Raw genomic sequence first — 19523 nt, 5'->3', positions numbered from 1 at the left:
GGAGCAGGAGATGCAGGCAGAGATGTCAGCTGTGCCAGGGTTTTCCCAATTTGCTGAAGCAGTTCCTCGTGGCGAGCAAGGGCCTCACGTTGGCTGGTGAGCGTACGTCCATGAGCGTCCATGGTCGCTCCGAAGCGTGTCAAAGCTGCCATAATTCCCTGAAGGTTGGCCGGGTAGACAGTTGAAGCAGCCTCTGCTGAGTCGGTCATGACGGAGTCTTTCTGTTAGGGTTTTGCTGGGATTCGAACCTGGTTCGTTGGTGTGATGATCCAGCAAACCCCCACTAGGCCACCAGGGGAATGACTCAAATGCAGAGGCGTGAGGCGGAAGTAGAAAAAGTAACAAAAGGTTTATTTATACTATGTACACTATATACAATCCAGGGCAAAACAAAAACAGAGTATAATTCAAAAAGAAAAAGGCAAAAATGCAAAAGCTCAGAAGATCCACAAAACACAGTACAAAGGAAACTGGAGATAAACATAACAGCACAAAGACTCCGTGACAAGAGGACTGAACTCAGGGGTATAAATACACAAACTAATTAAGGACACAGGTGAAGATAATTAGGACTAAACAGGCAATTAACAAAAACACAAAACACAGGAAGAGTGGCGGCCTCTAGAGGCCAAAATAAACATGACACGAAAAGGAAATAACAGCGGCCTCTAGAGGCCAAAACAGTCCTAGTCCTAACAGGTTCACTTCTCCTGACATTTCTGAGAGCATGAGGCAGATTCTTTCTCTCTTTACAAGTTTTTCAAAGGCCAATAAAAATGAGAAGGGAATCAAGTTCATCACTGCCTCCATCTCTGACCCCAGCAATCCAGGAAACTCCATCCGACTTTATCAGAAAGGCCGTCTGACAGATCCTAAGTTCCAGCCTGTATCCAAACCTCCTCTACCTGTGGTGGAGACCAGTGATGGGAAAATGATCCTAAAGCTTTCAAAATCCCCGACCGGAAAGACGGTTCAGTTTAGAGTTGAGTACAGGATAACACCTCCAACTGATTCAGCAGAGGATGCTGATGAATGGACAGTCACAGACACTTCAGATGCACAGCCCAGCTTTACACTGACTGGACTAAAGCCAGCAAACCAATACTGGGTTCAGTACAGAGCTGTTAGTGATGTGGGAGTGAGTGAAGCCAGCGACTCTGTCTCCTTCACCTTTCATGGGAATCTTGAGGTCACAGTGAGTCAATGGGTCAGTTCAGATGATATTAGATTTCTCACTATTCCTCTTTCTATCCACATTTACTGGATATGAGCAATTGCACACTCTGATAGCCTCGTAGTAGAGTAGCCAATCAGCTCATATACCGTGAGTAGAAAAAAAAAAATGGCAGAGCATGTTACTGAACCAACCGAGAGCGAAATAAAAACTCGATTCGAAAACAAAACCCCCCAAAATACAAAAAAGCAACAAAATAAGGAATAAAAGTATTTGATGGTAAGAACGTATCTTTTTTTTCAAGAGTTATTGTAGCATTTTTCACAAATTGCTCCTGTTTTTCACTGGTTTGTTCACATTCTAAACAGAAAAGATTGTCAAACATTTTGTACAAAGGTTTTTCTTTTCTTTGGCTTTTTTCACCTTTATTATTGGATAGGACAGTGTAGAGACAGGAAACAAGCAGGAGAGAGAGATAGGGAGGGATTGAGAAATGACCTCAGGTCGGAATTGAACCCGGGTCCCCGGTAGAGTGCCTTATCCACCTGAGCCACGATGCCCCCGTCAAAGTTTTAAGAAAAAAAAAGTTTTTATTAAAAAAAAAATCCAAGAAATATGGATACAAGTTATTCCACTCAATCTCATCACGCCTCGTCAACTATCAGCTCATGTATGAGTCAATTTCGTGGAATAACTGTTATTCCATATTCTGTTGATTTTTTTTGGGGGGGGGAGTATTGAGTCAAGTTTTTATTTCTTCCTCAGTAGGTTCAGCAATACGTTCTGCCATTTTCTTCTTCTTGAGGGTTTTTTTTATTTTAATTTTTTGGTGCTTGGCAAACCAACGTAAAGGTACAATATTTTAGCTACTTCTATTTCTTTTAAATACTTGATTACAAAGTGATCTATATTTGACTTGATGCGCTCTGCCATTTTGTTTTTCCTATTCACGGTATATGAGCTGATAGCCTAGTAGAGTAGCGAATTGTTACCGACTGTGCAATTGCTCATATCCAGGGAATGTGGATAGAACTGTATATCCCCCATGGTAATTTTTTTTTAATTAAAAATCAACTAAATGATAAATAGTTGTGCATGTCAGTATAAAATAAATATACTCTCTGTCCACTTTATTAGGAACACCTGACCACCTGCACATTCATGCAGTTATCCAATCAGCCAGTCATGCAGCAGCAGCTCATTTCATAAAATCATGCAAATACTGTTCAAGAAGCTTCAGTTAATGTTCACATAAACCATCAGCATGGGGAAAAATATGACCTCACTGACTTTAACCATGGCATGGTTATTGGTACCATATGGGCTGCTTGGACTACTTTGGAAACTGCTGATGTCCCGGGATTTTCACACACAACACAGAATGCTGTGAAAAACAAAACAAACGAATAATAAGAAACGAGAGTTTGCAGGCTGAAGCGCCTTGTGGATGGGAAGCTCTTGATCTGTATCTGCTTCTTTTTTTTTTAATTGTAATTGTGCTGCTGCCACCTGCTTGGCTGATGAGGTCACTGCCTGAATGTGCAGTTGTACAGGTGTTCCTAATAAAGTGGACGGCGAGTGTATTTTAATGTTTGTTGCACAAAGTCTTTGTTTCCTACAGGACTTCACCATGCCTTCCCTCTTTAAGAAACTAAGGGCCTGTTTACACGAGGACGCTGTCGGGTAAAAACGACTAAATATTTTATCGGAAGTGCCTTTCGTCTACACGGGGACGGCGTTTCCGAGGCTGAAAAACGGAAAAAATTGAAAACGCCTTCCAAAGTGGAGAAGTTAAAAACGGCCCCTGTTGCATATCCGTCTAAACTACCCAATACGCGAAACTCTGCTCGGATCTGCTCACGTCGGGTACGCGTTTACGTCATACATATGTCATATACTGTACATGCCAGCCCGGGAAGTAAGAAAGTAAGTAAAAAAGTAAGAGCATGTCTGATTACATCGATCCAACGGACCTTCAAGCTGCTCTGGCAGCTTTAATAAACGTCCAGGAGTCCTTCGAACATCTATACCGAATCTGCACATATACCGTTAATGAACAGAGGCGGGTATAGTATGCTCTTACTTTTTTACTTACCATAGCCAGAGTAGTCAAAGCTTTCGCGGCGCAGATGTGCAGATCAGACAAGACGCAAGACGTTGCGCATGCGTGCAGACATAGCGGAGGTCTTTCACAGCACCGCCTGGCATGCACATCTGTGACAGAGCGCAATGCGTCTGTCACTAAACAGCGGTTCCTCCCGCTGGTCATGTTTCAATGGTCAAGTGCAATGGACTAAACCACAGTTGCAAAGACATTCCAAATACAATCTGTGTTGTATGTTTGTTGTGGGTTTGGTAATGGGGGCTTTACAAGTATGTTTTGTTACGGGTACATTTGTTACAACTTTTAGATATGTAAACCTGAAATGTTTGGTCCATGTGTTCATAGTAAAAGACGCGATACAGGTTTAAACAGCGCAAGCATTTATTAGTTTTCACTATAAACAATAGCGTGTAAAGATTCATTAAGTGCGCACGTTTAACATCTGAATCCTTTTCTGCTAGAGTTTATCTAACATCAGCCAGAAATGTTTGTAGCCATTTACCTGCTGTAGTCTTCCGGGTGCGGGACCAAACCAGAATGCAGGTCTGAAAGCGCTTTTCAAGGTTTCTTCCGCGATGCGCGGGAAAGCAGCTCATTAGAGCGGAGAGAAATGGTCTAAAAATCTTACGTAAGTGTTTGTTGTAATATTTAAGGTCTGTACATTGTTGTAGGAGTGTAATGCATGCAGTGAAAATGTTTAGAACTGTTAAAATCTGTCTAGATGTGTTGATTGATTTTAATTGTGTTAAGACTGTGACGTAGTCTTTTAAATATGCGCTGCACTGTTCATTGGGGAGATGGCCTCGGCAGAGAGAGGATGTGTGACTTGAGCTCTGTGTGAGTAATGCCAGAGTAGCCTAGCTTGCGTGGGCATTTTGTCCCAGAATTTTTTTTGTTTGTTTGTTTGTTTGTTTGGTTGGTTGGTTGGTTTTGTCATCAGTGGTTTTTTTTGTTTGTCCTGTTTGTGTTAACTGCCGGCTTAAGAATAAAAAGAAAACTATTTTTGTACAAGAATTTTCCTAATTTTGCTCATCATTCTGACTGACTACTCCATCCGCTCGGCACACTCTATTACAACATCCAATTGAATTCCACACATTTATGCGTCACCGTATAGACGCAGATTTCCTCCTTGAAAACGGTCGTGTAGACGCGGAAAAAAGTGAGAACGAAAACGGACTTTTGCGTTTTTGTTTCAGACCGTCCCCGTGTAAAGTGGGCCTAAGGACAAATCTAATGACCAGCATGGGACTATCACAATGGTCTGCCTCGACTATTAAGTCAGAGGTTACAAATATTCACAACAGCCCTGTGAGTAGCAGAAGTTACATATGAAGCCCAAAGTCATAAACATGTGAAATAAAACAAGTACACAGTTTATTAATTTCTTTTTTTAAAAGAAAAATCAACAAAAATTGTGATGCACAAAGAGTCAGTTAGTCAAGTGAACTAAAAAATTCTGCTTCATATCCTAAATTGTCACTTTACAGTTTATTGAATATGCAGAGTAGAATTTGAATTGCTTCAGCAAAATCAGTGTTATTTGGTTTCTGTAAAAACACTATCATTTGAGGTATGTTATGTGCTTATATCCATCACAGCGCATCCCTTATATTGACACAATTCCTGGAGGGCTGAAAGCAGAAATGGCTTTGTACTTCCAAGGGGTTGTTTTTGCAACAAGAACTGTGTATGTATTCATGTTACTGACTTCATGACACATAAAATAAACTGACATTGTGGTGGTGGTTGGGGTTTTTTTTTTGTTTGTTTTTTTAAATGAATGGAACCATGGATCTTTTATAAAAAGTATGATAAGACAGAATTTCTATATTTCATTGTTTCTTTATAAACAGCTTTACTATTAATCTCCAAATCAAGCCACATGACGTCGCTTTTCACCTCGAGTTTCGTATCGGTGACTCAGTGGTTCGTAACAGCTTCAGGAATGGGAAGTGGGAGAATGAAGAACGCACATCATGGTGTCCTGTTTCTAAAGGATCAGCCTTTGATATCTTTGTTGTGACCAAAGCAGAAGGCTATGAGGTACAGTGAATAAAATAATTTGACACTTGTAAATAATATAAAGTAAATAAGTTTAAAACACTTACATATCTGTTCTTTCCAGGTATATATAAACGGACAGCAGTTTTGCCTGTTCAATCACCGCATGCCAATTGAAAGAGTGACTGAACTTAATATTTTTGGGGACATCATCTTGAACACCACTGGTATTGTTGGAGTAAGTTATTTTACTGAATGGCTTCAGTTATGTGCTTAGGGAAAACACACACACACAGAGTAATTATTACAGGTGTGTATATTCTCATGCTGTTCATTTGAGGCTGGATACAGTACATTAATATGGAAGTGCATTGCCATGTAACAAGCTTAAAGTTTCTGTCAACCTAGTTTATAAGTAGATATGAAAACACACTTTCCTTAAGAGTTGCCAAAATAATACGTCAAAAGAATTAACACAGATAATTTGCACTCTGATACCGCATGACTCCATATGTCACTGTGCATAGCACAATTTGAACAGATGCTGCCTTCACATGCGTCATAAGGTCCTCCTTCCCACTTATTAAGTCTGAATTATGTTATGGTTGAAGGTCATCACAACTCAGGAACTCGGGTATCCAAAATAGTTCTGAAGTTACCACTTGAGATTCCAAGTTGAGGGGTCATTCATGTTCAACTTCCAAGTCGGTAACCCGTATTTACCATAATTCCAATAGCACATGAAGGCAGCAATAATGCTTTGGGAAGTAAGACCTTCCAAGTAGTATGTGAAGACAAAGTGAATACAGCTGTACTTACTGTTCTGTAAAACGTAATATAGCGGGGCCTATTGTTGGGTTTCCTCCGGACCTGTTGGTATGTAACACATGCCCGTGTCGGAAGTAAACGTGCTTGCAACGTACTGACTGGTTGTCCATCTCATCTTTGTTAACATACGTCCAAGGTTAACATAACATGGTGTCAGAAGAAAAACGGAAAAGTAGAGGACGAGGAAAGACGAACTAAACCTGTAAAGTGTCTGGGGGGGAAAAAGACGACAGAAAATGGTGGAGATATGGATGAACGAGCAACGCCGCCAGAGTTAGCAACCGAGCCACAGCTAGCGCCGCCAGGCAAGTTCAACTTCGCCAACACAAAAGAATGGCAGAGATGGATGAAGCATTTTGAACGGTACAGGATAGCGTCGGGACTAGACAAGCAATCCCAGGAGTTTCAGGTGAATGCTTTTATGTATGTCGTCGGCGATGACGCCGAAGATATCCTGAATGTATTACCACTGACGGAGGCGCAGAAACTGTCATATCAAGCAGTAACGGAGGCTTTCACTGCACACTGTGTAAGCAAGAGGAACGTCATCTTTGAAAGAGCTTGCTTCAACAGGAGGAACCAAGAGCCCGGTGAGAGTGTTGAATCTTTCATAACTGCAGTGCACACACTGCCAGAATATTGTGAGTTTGGAGCCCTGGGAGAGCAGCTTATAAGGGACAGAATTGTGGTCGGCATACGAGATGCTAAGTTGTCAGAAGGCTTACAGTTGGATGCAGATCTGACATTAGAAAAAGCTATGACGAGTGAGACAGAGTGCAGCAGTGAAAAAACAACAGCCAGTGCTGCGTGGGACAGAACAGACCGCAGGACATGTTGAGACAATACAAAAAAGGAGCACCAGGGGGCAACAGGCAGTGAAAGAGAAAATGAACACAGTCATCTGGATGCAGCAGGTGTGGACAGGTGAGGAAACATCTGTGGAAGGACTGCCCAGCTCGTGAGGCCGAGTGCCGGAAGTGCCATAAAAAGGGACACTTTGCAAAGAAATGCAGGTCTATGAGTGGTGTCCATGACATTTCCGTGGTACAAATAGAGAGCCAAGACGAGGAAGACTTTGCCTTTTTGGGGGAGATGTGCTCAGAGGAAAGTGATGAGTGGAAAGAAAAGCTGCAGTTGAATGGAGAATCGACTGTTTTCAAACTGGACTGCGGCGCAACTGTTACAGTAATCCCAAGCAGCATGTTCTCCATTAAAAAGCATGGGACTCTGCAGCCACCAGGTAAAGTGCTGTATGGACCAGGAAACCACAGACTGGAGGTAAAAGGGCAATTTAAAGGGAAGCTGTGCTTTGAAAGGAGAGCAACTGAGCAACACATTTATGTAGTTGAGGGACTGTGTAAGCCACTGCTAGGTCTCCCTGCATTAAAAGCTCTCACTCTCATTCAGCGGGTCTATGCAGTGCAAGCCCAGCAGGAGGACTTTAAAGCTCAGTACCCCACAGTATTTTCTGGCTTAGGGAAATTAAAGGAGCCCTACAAAATCGAGTTGGAACCCAGAGCTGTGCCATATGCCCTGTTGTCCCCGCGGCGAGTGCCCCTGCCGATGCGGGAAAAAGTACGAATGCATGGAAAAAAGCTGAAATGCATGGAGGTGATTTCCAAAGTGATCCAACCCACACCCTGGTGTGCTGGCTTGGTCGTGGCACCCAAGGCACAGCCAGGGAAGATTTGGCTGTGTGGCCCTAACTCACCTGAACAAGTGGGTACGGAGAGAGAGAGGCACATCCTCCCAGCAGTAGACCACACCCTAGCCATGCTGACCGGGGCGAAAGTGTTTACGAAGCTGGATGCCACCTCTGGCTTCTGGCAAATCCCGTTGTCAGACGAGAGCTCACTCCTCACAACTTTCATTACCCCATTTGGGCGATATGCATTCAATCGCCTACCGTTCAGGATTTTCTCAGCTCCAGAGCATTTCCAGTGTCGCACGTCACAGATGCTGGAGGGCTGCGAGGGGGTTGTGTGTCATGCTGATGACATAGTCGTGTATGGAGAGGACATGCAGCAACACGACGAGAGACTGCACCAGGTCCTGAACAGGATGAGAGAAGAGGGGCTGACGCTGAATGAGAAATGTGAGTTTGCCAAAGATTACATCATGTTTGTGGGGCACCGGGTCACAGCAGATGGGGTGACACCGGATCCAGCCAAGGTCAAAGCGATCATGGAAATGCCAGAACCAACCGGAGTTGAAGGGGTGAAGAGAGTGATGGGAATGGGCAAGTTTTTACTACTTGGGCAAGTTTTTACCCCACCTTGCCTCATACACCTGCCCGACAAAAGATCTGCTCAGTGAAAAGACCGAGTGGTGCTGGGAAGCACCACAGAGAGAGGCATTTCAGAGACTGAAAGCTGAACTGAGCTCCCCACGAGTGCTGGCCCCATACTCACCAACAGCAGAGACATGCGTATCGGCTGATGCTTCATCTTATGGCCTAGGAGGAGTCCTGGACCAACAGCAGACAGATGGAAAATGGAGGCCAATAGTGTTCATCTCCAGAGGTATGTCTGGGGCGGAAAAACATTACGCACAGATCAAGAGAGAGGCTTTGGCGGCCACGTGGGCTTGTGAACGCCTGTCACCATATCTGCTGGGACTGAAGTTTAAGTTAGAGACGGATCACAAGCCTCTGGTGCCACTGCTGAGCACAAAAGCACTGGATGAGCTCCCTCCGAGAATACTAAGGTTCCGGTTGAGGCTGATGAAGTTCACATTCGACATTGTGCACGTGCCCGGGAAACAACTGAGAACAGCGGACACATTATCAAGACCCTCTGTGAAACACACATTTACACAGGAGGAAAGGGACAATGAGGCAGAGGTCAAAGTGTTTGTTTGTGGACGCGGTCATACAAAGCATCCCTGCTACTGAAGCAAGATTGAAAGTGATTCAAGAAAAGCAAAAAGCCGACCCTGTCTGCGCAAAGCTCATCAAATACTGTCAAACCGAGTGGCCGGAGAGACATCCACTGCTGCCAGATCTGGCCCCGTACTGGCCAGAAAAAGAAACCCTGACAGTGGCAGGTGAGCTGCTTCTCAGAGGCCAGAGAATCATGATTCCCCACTCCATGAGACAAGAAATCCTTCACAACCTCCACAATGGCCACCAGGCACGGGCGCAGATAGAGGGGGGGACAGGGGGGATTCGTCCCACCCAGATTTAAATTCACCTCGTTCGGTCCCCCCCACTTATAGGGAGGAAAAAACGTCTATGCTGTCTTTCTTTGCATAAGGCAAACCTCACGGAAAAATCAAAAGACTAATTACTAGGGCTGCACAATTAATCGAAAATCGCGATTTTGGCTGCCACGATTAAATTAAATGAAAATCGCGATTTATTCCCATTTAAAATGCGAGCTCTGCTGCATATCTGATCAAGCACTTTTTGACCAGTACTCCGCCAAACCATTAGGGGGCGAACCGACGCATGTAAGGTTTCATTACTCCGCCTAAATAAGCAAGCAAGCCAAGTGCGCAGAGCTTCAGTGCAGCGGTATCTTCTTCAAGGGGTGATAGTGTGAGAGTAGGTAACAGATTGAGGTGAGAGAGAAAAGCTAACTATGTCGGAACAACAGACTATTTAGCACTGGAGGCAATGTTGTGACCTGCCTTCGCTCATGTTTAAAGCCAGAGCATGTTGATAGGCTGGTCTTTCTAGCTAAAAACTTGTAGGCCTCAGTATAATGCTATGTAATTGTTGCAATTGAGTTTTCAGTTCCTTCATCCTTTGATAATTTCTTGGATAAATTTCATTTATTTGTCATTTGGAAATCAGAATTTCTCTTTTAAATTTCATTCTGCACTGAAAGCTGTTCATATTGTTTGTTTGAATATAGTGAAATAAAATTTAAGTGATTTCCCTAACATCAAGCATAATTGTGATTAATAATCGTGATTACAATTTTGATCAAGATAATCGTGATTATCATTTTTCCATAATCTGCAGCCCTACTAATTACCATTCGGTTTATTGAGGTGCACAGCAGTACATACATAGTTGCAACAACTCACATAAAACAAAACAAATGCCGCTTTTCCACTACAAACGCGGCTGAGTCGGGCTGAGCGGGGCTGTTGGAGTTGCATTTCAACTACAACCACGCTGAACCATGCTGGCTGGAAGTGGGTGGACACATTGGGTGGAGTTAGCGAAAGTGGGTGGACGTCAGGTGATGTCGTTAAGCAGCGCAAACAGTGACATCAGTGACCTTTTAAGCGGTAGTCTCACGACCCGAATAGTAAACAATAAACATGGAGGACATGGAGTCGTTAGTGTTGCTGGTCTTGGTGCTGTGGCTTGTTGTCACCGACAACGCGGACAGATACTGGCAAGAGCGTATAGATGAGGCGAGGCGCATAAGGCTTCAGAAATTCTCGTAATTCGTAATTCTTCTCCTTCCGGGTTTGCGGTGTTTACAGATCCCAGCGCGCTCGCGGGGCGTGTGTGGGCATGTGAGGACACTCCTCCTCACCAATCAGTGCACAGGGGAGTGTCTGCTCACGCCCCCAGCCTCACTCGGCTCGCTTTGGCTCGCTTCAGCCCCACTCCAAAACGGTGCGAGTTTTAGGGGCTAAGCAGGGCTGAAACGAGCTGAGTCGTGCTGGTTTTTGGTAGTTGAAACGCGAGCCGTGTCGGGCTGAAGTGAGCTGAAGCGAGCTGAAGTGAGCTGAAAAAGGGTAGTGGAAAAGGGCCAAAAGACTGATATTCGGTTGGTTGAGCTGCGCAGACTGCACAGGTTGCGAGCTCGAGCTTGGTTGCTATGGTTACCCACAACAAGTTTGACAGGCATATCGGGGACAGCTCCTAGTTCAGGACCCCAACATGGCATGATGAAGGGTGCCAAACCGAAAAGGCAGAAAAAGATTGCATCGTTTTTTCAAAAAACAATGACTGTAAGTAAACTGTGCCTTACTTTATCATATCACCTTGCAATTTTTTGATAGTCTGTTCAAAGTAATGTCGTAGTGAAAGTAAAATCATATGGAGTAGAGATGCCTTTCTGGTAGCCTCCTTCTTTCGGTGGTAGCCTGTAGATACAGTGCTCAGAAGGCAGTTTTAAGGGCATCAGAGTATATTCCTCGCACAACACATGTTGGGGGTGGAGTTGGGGTCGGTTTGCTGGCAGCTTTGTCCCCCCCAGTTCAAAAAACGTATCTGCGCCCCTGCCACCAGGGTATTGTTAAGTGCAGGGCAAGGGCACACCAGTCTGTCTGGTGGCCAGGACTGTTTGTCCATATCAGTCAGCTCGTGGAGAACTGTAACACATGTTCACAGCACAGGGCAGAACACAGAGAGCCTCTGCTGACCACGCCTGTACAAGAGAGGCCCTGGCAAAGAGTGGGCATGGACTTATTCTTCTGGAAGAAAAAGACTTACCTTCTTATAGTGGACTATTTCTCATGCTACACTGAAGTAGCCCACCTCAACATAGCCTCTGTCAATACTGTCATTGCGGCTCTGAAAGATGTATTCAGCCACCACGGAGTACCTGAGACAGTCATGTCGGATAATGGCCCGCAATACAGCTGTGAACTCTTCAAAGACTTTGCCACAGAGTACGGGTTCTCACACATTACCAGCAGCCCAAGATACCCGCAGGCGAACGGAGAAGCTGAGCGGGCGGTGGCTACGGTAAAAGGACTGTGGAAAGGAGGAGGTGAGAAGCTAAAGGCTTTGACATATCGGGCCACACCACTGGAAAGTGGTTTCTCCCCTGCACAACTCCTCATGGGGAGACAGCTGTGAACAACCATACCGCAGCTCCCGACAACCCTTCTCCCCGATGGCCGAATATTAGAGGATTCAGGAAGTCTGAAAAGAGGGCTAAAGAGAACCAACAACATAAATATAACCTGAGACACAGAGTCCACCCCTTACCACCACTGCAGTCTGGTCAAAATGTGTGGCTCCCAAGAGAGGAGAGACAAGGGACTATCATTCAACAGGCCACAACACCCAGGTCCTACATTATACACACCGAGGAAGGACAATTAAGGAGAAACTGCACACACATGCGCACACTACGTACATACACCAGCCACAACCACAGACAACTCCAGAGATACCCGTAGCAACCTCAGAAATAGATAACACTGAAACACACACATCACCAGAGAGACAAATACCCCAAAACACAGTGACGACACCAGCACGCCATATGTGATAACTTCAGGCAGAGTGCCACGCCCTCCACAGCGCCTGAACTTGTAAAATGAGACTGTTTGACAAACGAAAATGCAGTCTCTCAATGTTCTGTGATATATTCTATTCAGTAACATGATATAGGTCAATCGGAGTTATTTCTGAGAGATTTCGATAAGATCAGTTGATTTGTTTGGTTATTAGAAGGGGTTTTACTTAAAAGGGGAGGTGTTCTGTAAAACGTAATATAGCGGGGCCTATTGTTGGGTTTCCCCCAGACCTGTTGGTATGTAACACATGCCTGTGTCGGAAGTAAACGTGCTTGCAACGTACTGACTGGTTGTCCGTCTCATCTTTAACATACGTCCAAGGTTAACATAACACTTACGATCGCAATAATGCTGCAACAACACAAAGCACTTAGCAGTGAGCTCGGTGGTCAGCTCGAGCTTAGTTCCTGATGCTACAGTGAGCAAACAGTCTCATCAAGCCACACTCTAACAGGCATTCAGATGCAAACTGATGCTTCTTTCAAACCAAAGACTGGGGTTGGACCAGGGTTATGTGACCAATGTTCAACCCTTCTTTGTCAATACAAACCGAGTGAGGCCCTGTCCACACGGCAACAGATTCAGGTGAATCTGATAAAATTGTTTATCGTTTCGGCCTGGCGTCCACACGGCACCGGCGTTTTGGGTGCCCCAAAACGAAATCTTTTGAGAACGGGTTCCAGAGTGGAAAGATCTCACAATGGCACCGTTGCGAAGTTGTCTGGATGAGTAGAACGGATTTGTTTACGATGACGTCACAACCACATGACTGTGAGTGCTTCACGCCGGGCATAGACATATAAACATAGACCCCGCCTTCCACGTAGAATCATACGTCATCCTCACCGCCATATTGGATGTGGCAAAGTGGAGAATAAAGATGCCTCATTCATGTGCTGCGTTTAACTGTACCAACAGGTTTACCGTCCAAACGAGATCACATGGGATTACCTTTCACAGGTGAGACTGGAAAAATACTTTTCAATGTATTTGATCATTATAACATAATTTTACGAACAGATTTTCCTGACTTTGTGGCTAATATGAAGTCTCGCGCATAATAGTCGCTCGGTGAAACCTGTCTCCAAACAATTTATAAATAAGTTTATTTCATAGCCCACCCAACCAATTTCACCACCAGCTGTCAGATGGTGATGGCACACTCAAAAATAGAAGAGACTGGAAGCATGTCAGACTGTGAAGCAATCACATTGTAATATGGTTTAATTTTTTTTTCCATATAGCACTGTATATTGCAAAAATTGTTTTTGGAGACATTTTATAGCCTATCTGCATGGCATTTAATGAAAGTGATGCGGAGACGGCACAGCACGGCTTCAGCAGCGTAAGCACAGCACATTATTCTACACGATCCCCGCTAAGCTCCAAAACATGCCTTGATGTGTAGATATCGTTAGTAGCCTATGATAGTAGCAGCGGAATAAAAAAAAAAGTTTCCGATAGCTTGATTCCGGTATAGACCCTTCCCACTGACGTCACCGGAAACCGGAAGGAAACAGACCCTGCGCCATATTGGAAGACCAACAAACTCGTGATCAGGGGGAAATAACGGCAGCACGTGGAATTTAAACCCACGAGGCACTTGATTCATCATAAACCTACAATGGTAAATGGTATTTCATATATCAATAACTGTAAATATTGCAATATTGTGAAATACAAATTTAATACATGTACTTGAAAACACTTTGAAGTAAGCAAACGCAAGAAATTCAGATTTAAAACATGCTAAATTGGCCCCAGGTAGATAACTGTATGAGGAGCAAGCCTCCCAGACTTCTACAATTTAATAATAATAATAATAATAATAATTATTATTATTATTATTTAGAATGGTTTGGGGCTTGCTCCCCCTCCTATTATATAAATAAAGCATAGTTATTGTGTAGGCATATATCATAAATACATATGTATAATTTGGATAAATTAACCTAAATTATGGATACCTTAATAGTAGCAAAAAATATTAATTTTTCAACTGAAAAGATATATTATTAAAAGATAAATATCAACAAGATTACCTTGGCCATAACTATGTGTAGGTTCTTCTTAACAACAACTGTAATATCACGAACCAAGCCACTAACAACATAGTTGTAAGCCTGTAGCCCTTTGTAGGCTTTCAAGTCATCAGCAGTGTAGGCACTGGGTGTAAACAACAGATAGTTTACAATGTCCGGGTAGCAAACAGCAGGCAGAATTGGTGTCAGGTCCTCCTTATGTTTCCATTCTCCCTTGCCGCGAGTCTTATTATATGGATCAAACCCATCAATCACAGCAAGTTTCTGCACATACCGTGCCCTTTCTGCAGCTGGTAATGTACTCACATAACCCGAATTATTATCCATCGTGTCAGTTCACTCTCGCGCGTACTTTGTTTTGTGTTGTGAGTGCATGTGCTTGGTCTTCCAATATGGCGACTATCGAAATCTCGCGGCGCGATGACGTCATGCGGGAAGGGTCTATAGGCCTGCTGCATGTTGAGGAAATTTAGGTCACACCTCCCACGGAATATTGACGGGTATTTCGCACACTATTTATAACCATCACATTAAAAGTTATATATGTTGTTTTGATGCCTGTTTGTTTCCCAAATATATACGTGTGTGTCTTAATGGGTGAATAAAAGGCATCGAGTTAAACATTATTGTAGAAAGGGGCTTTATGAAGTTCAGTCCATTTACTTGCATTGGTTTACGGGGAAGATTTGCCACATCCAATATGGCGGACACTCTGATGTATCCCAGCAACGGGCCACCAGGCTCAATACGGCGTCTATGTTTATATGTCTGTGACGCCGGGTAGAAGAAGGGGTTTATGCGCATGCGTCGTACTTCTTCTATTGTTCTGGTGTCTCCGATGGGACCGTCTTACAGCGCACATAGAGGTGTGGCATGTGCATTGCATCGTTTTCAGCAAGCATTGCCATATGTACCTGATATTTTACTGATCTGTTGCCCATGTGGACACGATATTTTTTTTTTTTTAAATCTCGTTGCCGTTGTCGTGTGGATGTAGCCTGAGTCAACACGGGTTAATCCCTGGTAATGATAATTCAGATAGGACCTGGGTCACAACAAGGGAGAGATGCATAACAATTAAGTCACAGGGTGGAAATGAGCAGATATTTCACATCTCACATCCTCTCTTTACTCTTGTCTGCATTGTTCTGTGCCTTTATTTCATTTTCCCGCAGATCAGCACTCGTGGATGCGAAGTGTGTGTGTGTGTGTGCGCGCACTACAGAAAGCTACAAAATATATTCTTTATGTTGTAAATAAACATGAAAGATAAAAATGAAAGTGAGACAAATTTAAGCACCAATTCTTTATCTTAAAGGTTGGTGCAGTAAAGATCGAGAACCTGTCAATTATGGGGGCCGGCTTGTTAACAGGTGTCCCTTATCAAAAGTTAATTAGTGGAATTTTTTGCCTTCTAAATGCATTTGAGATCAAACAGTAAATAGCAAATAATAAAAACAAAGTAAATAGCCCTATTCTGCAACTGGAGTAATCCATATTATGTCAAGAACCGCTCAACTAAGTAGACACACGACATCCATCATTAATTTTCAACATGAAGTGCTTTTTAATGAATAAAAATAAAGAAAAAAAACATTGAATTAGGTGTGTCCAAACTTTTGACATGTGTGTGTGTGTAAATTAACTCCATTTCCAAAAATGTTGGGATATTTTCCAAAATGCAATAAAAACAAAAACCTGTGATTTGTTCATTTACGTGAACCTTTATTTAACTGACAAAAGTACATAAAGATTTTCAGTAGTTTTACTGATCATCTTAATTGTGTTTTTTTTAAACATGTTAGGATTTCACATCTGCAATGCACTCAAAAAAGGTTGGGACAGAGACATTACCATTTGTGTGACATTACCTTTCCCTTAAAAAACACTTTTTAATCATATGGGATCTGAGGATATTCGTTGTTGCAGTTTTGCAATTGGATTTTTTTTTCCATTCTTCCTTCATACAAGCCTTCAGCTGCTCAACAGTCCGTGGTCACTGTTGTCTGATTCTCCTCTTCAAGATGCGCCATACATTCTCAATCAGAGACAGATCTGGACTGGCAGCAGGCCAGTCAAGCACATGCACTCTGTGTATATGAAGCCACGCTGTTGTAGCCCATGCAGAATGAGGCCTGGCATTGTCCTGCTGAAATAAGCACGGACTTCCAAGGAAGACACTTTGACTTGATGAATGTCTCTCTAAAATCCCAATATGTGCCCCAAAATATCAGTGGTACCTTCACACATATGTGCATCTCACCCATGCCATGGGCACTGATGCCCCCATGCCATCATAGATGCTGGATTTTGTACCTTTCTCTGATAACAAACTGGATAGCTGGGTTCACCTTTGGCTCTGAGAATTCGACATCAGGTTTTCCCAAAAACAAGCTGAAATGTGTACTCCTCTGACCAGAGCATATGTTTCCATTGTCTTTTGGACCATCTGACATGAGTTCAGGCCCAGAGAAATCAGTGGTGTTTCTGCATGGAATTGATGAATGGCTTCCTCTTTGCATAATACAGTTTCATGTTGCATTTCTGGATGCAGCGGCAGATGGTGTTCAGTGACAACAGTTTTCCGAAGTACTCCTGAGCCCATGTGGCTATATTTGTCATATTAGCATGATGGTTTGTCAGGCAGTGCCGGGTGAGAGCTCGAAAGTCATGCACATTCAACAGTGGTTTCCAACCTTACCCTTTACGCACTGAGATATCTCTGAATTCAATTAATCTTTTCTCAATATTCTGTACTGCAGATTTTGAAAGACCTAAAACCTTACATTGAGAACTGTTCTTTATGAATTGACTAACAATTCTCTCATGAATTTTGGCACAAAGGAGTGAGCCACAACCCCTCCTTGTTTGCAGAGACTGAACCTTTGGTACATGCTCCTTTTATACCCAATCTTGTTTCCAATTAACATGCTTATTGTGGAATCTTCTAAAATGGTGTTGTCAGAGTGCAGGGACTTATGGACGCAATAGCAGGGGAGATCGGGCGCGCCGCAAACAAATCCAAATCTTGAGACGAGAATCAGTCAAGTTCGTACTAAGGGTCGGTCGATCATCAAACAGGATGTCAGAGGTAAATAACAGTCTCAGGGTCAAGAGAATAAGGTAGCGGGGGTCAGAAACACTAAGAATCGGGTCAAAACAACAATGGATTGGTATGATCAGGTACTGTACACAGATGCAGAATGATATTTTGCAATGTACTGGAGTGTTTGGTGTGCTTATTTCAGGAGTTCGATATGGAACAGGTGTGCTCCCAATCAGTTCTCCGGAGAGGGAGCGCGCTGTGGCACTTGCGAGTTGTAGGCTGTGGTGGCCATGCTTGAAGGCTGCCACAAACTCACACAGTCACTGACAGGTGTGACTGGAATATCTTAAACTATTTAGTCTTTTGCCTCTGTCTCAACTTTTTTTTTTTTTGAGTGTGTTGCACTTATCAAACTCTAACTTTATATTTACAAAATACAATTAATCTGGTCAATACGACCACTGAAAATCTTTTCATTGTGCTTTTGTTGGTTCAATAAAGATCTATGTGAATTGACAAACCACAAATTTCTGTTTTTATTGCATTTTGGAAAATATCCCAACTTTTCTGGAAATGGGGTTAGTGTATAACTCTGGGAGAAAAAAATTAGGAGACCATTGGAAAATTATCAGTTTCTCTAGTTTTACTATTTAGAGGTATGTGTTTGAGGAGCATGAACAATTTTGTTTTATTCCATTAACTACTGACATTTCCCTCAAATTCCACATAAAAATATTGTCACATGGAGCATTTAATTGCAGAAAAATTAGTTTTTATTTTGAAAATGACTGTTAAAAATAAAAGTGTGTTCAGACCTTGAATAATGCATAGAAATCAAGATCATGTTCAATTTTAAACAACACAATACTAATGTTTGAACTTAAGATGAGTTCAGAAATCAATATTTGGTAGAATAACCCTGACATTTTAATCACACCTTTCATGTGTCTTTGCATGCTCTCCACCAGTCTTTCACGTTGCTCTTGGGTGACTTTCTGCCATTCTTGGTGCAAAAATTCACTCAGCACAGCTCTGTCTGAGGGCTTGATCTTGCTCTTCATCACATTTGCAGAGGTTTTTCAGTGGGGTTCAGATCTGGAGATTGGGCTGGCCATGTGTGGCATGGAGCATTGTCCTGCTAGATAACCCAATCCTCAGAGTTAGGGAGCATTTGTTAGAGCAGAAGGAAGCAAGTTTTCTTCCAGGATAATGTTGTACCTGGCGTGATTCATGTGTCCTTCACAAATAAAAATCTGCCCCATTCCAGCTTTACTGAAGCACCCCTAGATCTTCATTTAATCCTCAACCAAATTTCACAATGGGTGCAAGACACTTTGGCTTGTCGGCCTCTCCAGGACACCGTCTAACCATTAGATGACCAGGTGATGGGGAAAAGCTGAAAATTGGACTCATCAGAGATGACCTTACTTCAGTCCTCTACGGTCTCAACCTGGCTCTTTGCTTCTCATTGATGAAGGGCGTTTTTCTTGCTCTGCATGACTTCAACCCTGCCCAGAGGAGTCTGCTTCGAACCGTCCTTGCCATGCACTTAACCCCAGCTACCATTTGCCATGATTTTTGTTGGTCACTTGATGTCATCTTATGGATTTTGAGTGAAATTCGAAGGATTTGACAATCATCCTGGTCAGTGGAGAGTCGTTTTCACCCTCCGCCAGTCTGTAACTTCATTTTGTTCAATGTCTGCTGCTTGACTTTGTTCTTGTGAACTGTCGTCTTTGAAATTTTGAAGATGGAAGCAACCTGACACTCACTGTATCCCTCTATGAGTAAAGCAGAGAGAGACAGAGACCGAGAGATGGGCCATTCTAGAATCCGGGGTACATTTCACATCTCTGAGATAAACCTTTTGTCATTTTCCACAAGAAATCTTTACTGAATCCTTTTTGAACGGGAATGCAAATTATGACAAACTCTGACCACGAGCAATGCTTGATGTACATTTTAGATGCAATTTATCCATAAAACATTAACTAAATGACTCCCACCCCTCCCCCCACATTATTGGCCATCTTCGACTCCTGATTCATCCATTCAACTTGAATAAACATGAAGTGATTCAGTCTCACTCTCATTTTTGGGGGGCTTATTCTC

General features: G+C 43.1%; 1 protein-coding gene across 1 annotated transcript in view; it reads left to right on the top strand.

The window, feature by feature from the left end:
* Positions 1-5333, top strand: part of LOC132865788 (uncharacterized) — a 51681-nt gene extending 46348 nt beyond the window's left edge. The window contains exons 7-9 of the mRNA XM_060898296.1: positions 725-1195; positions 4880-4932; positions 5135-5333. Coding sequence (XP_060754279.1) covers positions 725-1195; positions 4880-4932; positions 5135-5333 — 723 coding nt within the window. The remainder of the gene's footprint in view (positions 1-724; positions 1196-4879; positions 4933-5134) is intronic.
* The last annotated feature ends 14190 nt before the right edge of the window (positions 5334-19523 follow it).

The sequence above is a fragment of the Neoarius graeffei genome, chromosome 18 (assembly GCF_027579695.1).
Source record: "Neoarius graeffei isolate fNeoGra1 chromosome 18, fNeoGra1.pri, whole genome shotgun sequence".
Classification (NCBI taxonomy): Eukaryota; Metazoa; Chordata; class Actinopteri; order Siluriformes; family Ariidae; genus Neoarius; species Neoarius graeffei.
This window is presented reverse-complemented; position numbering and strand designations above follow the sequence as displayed.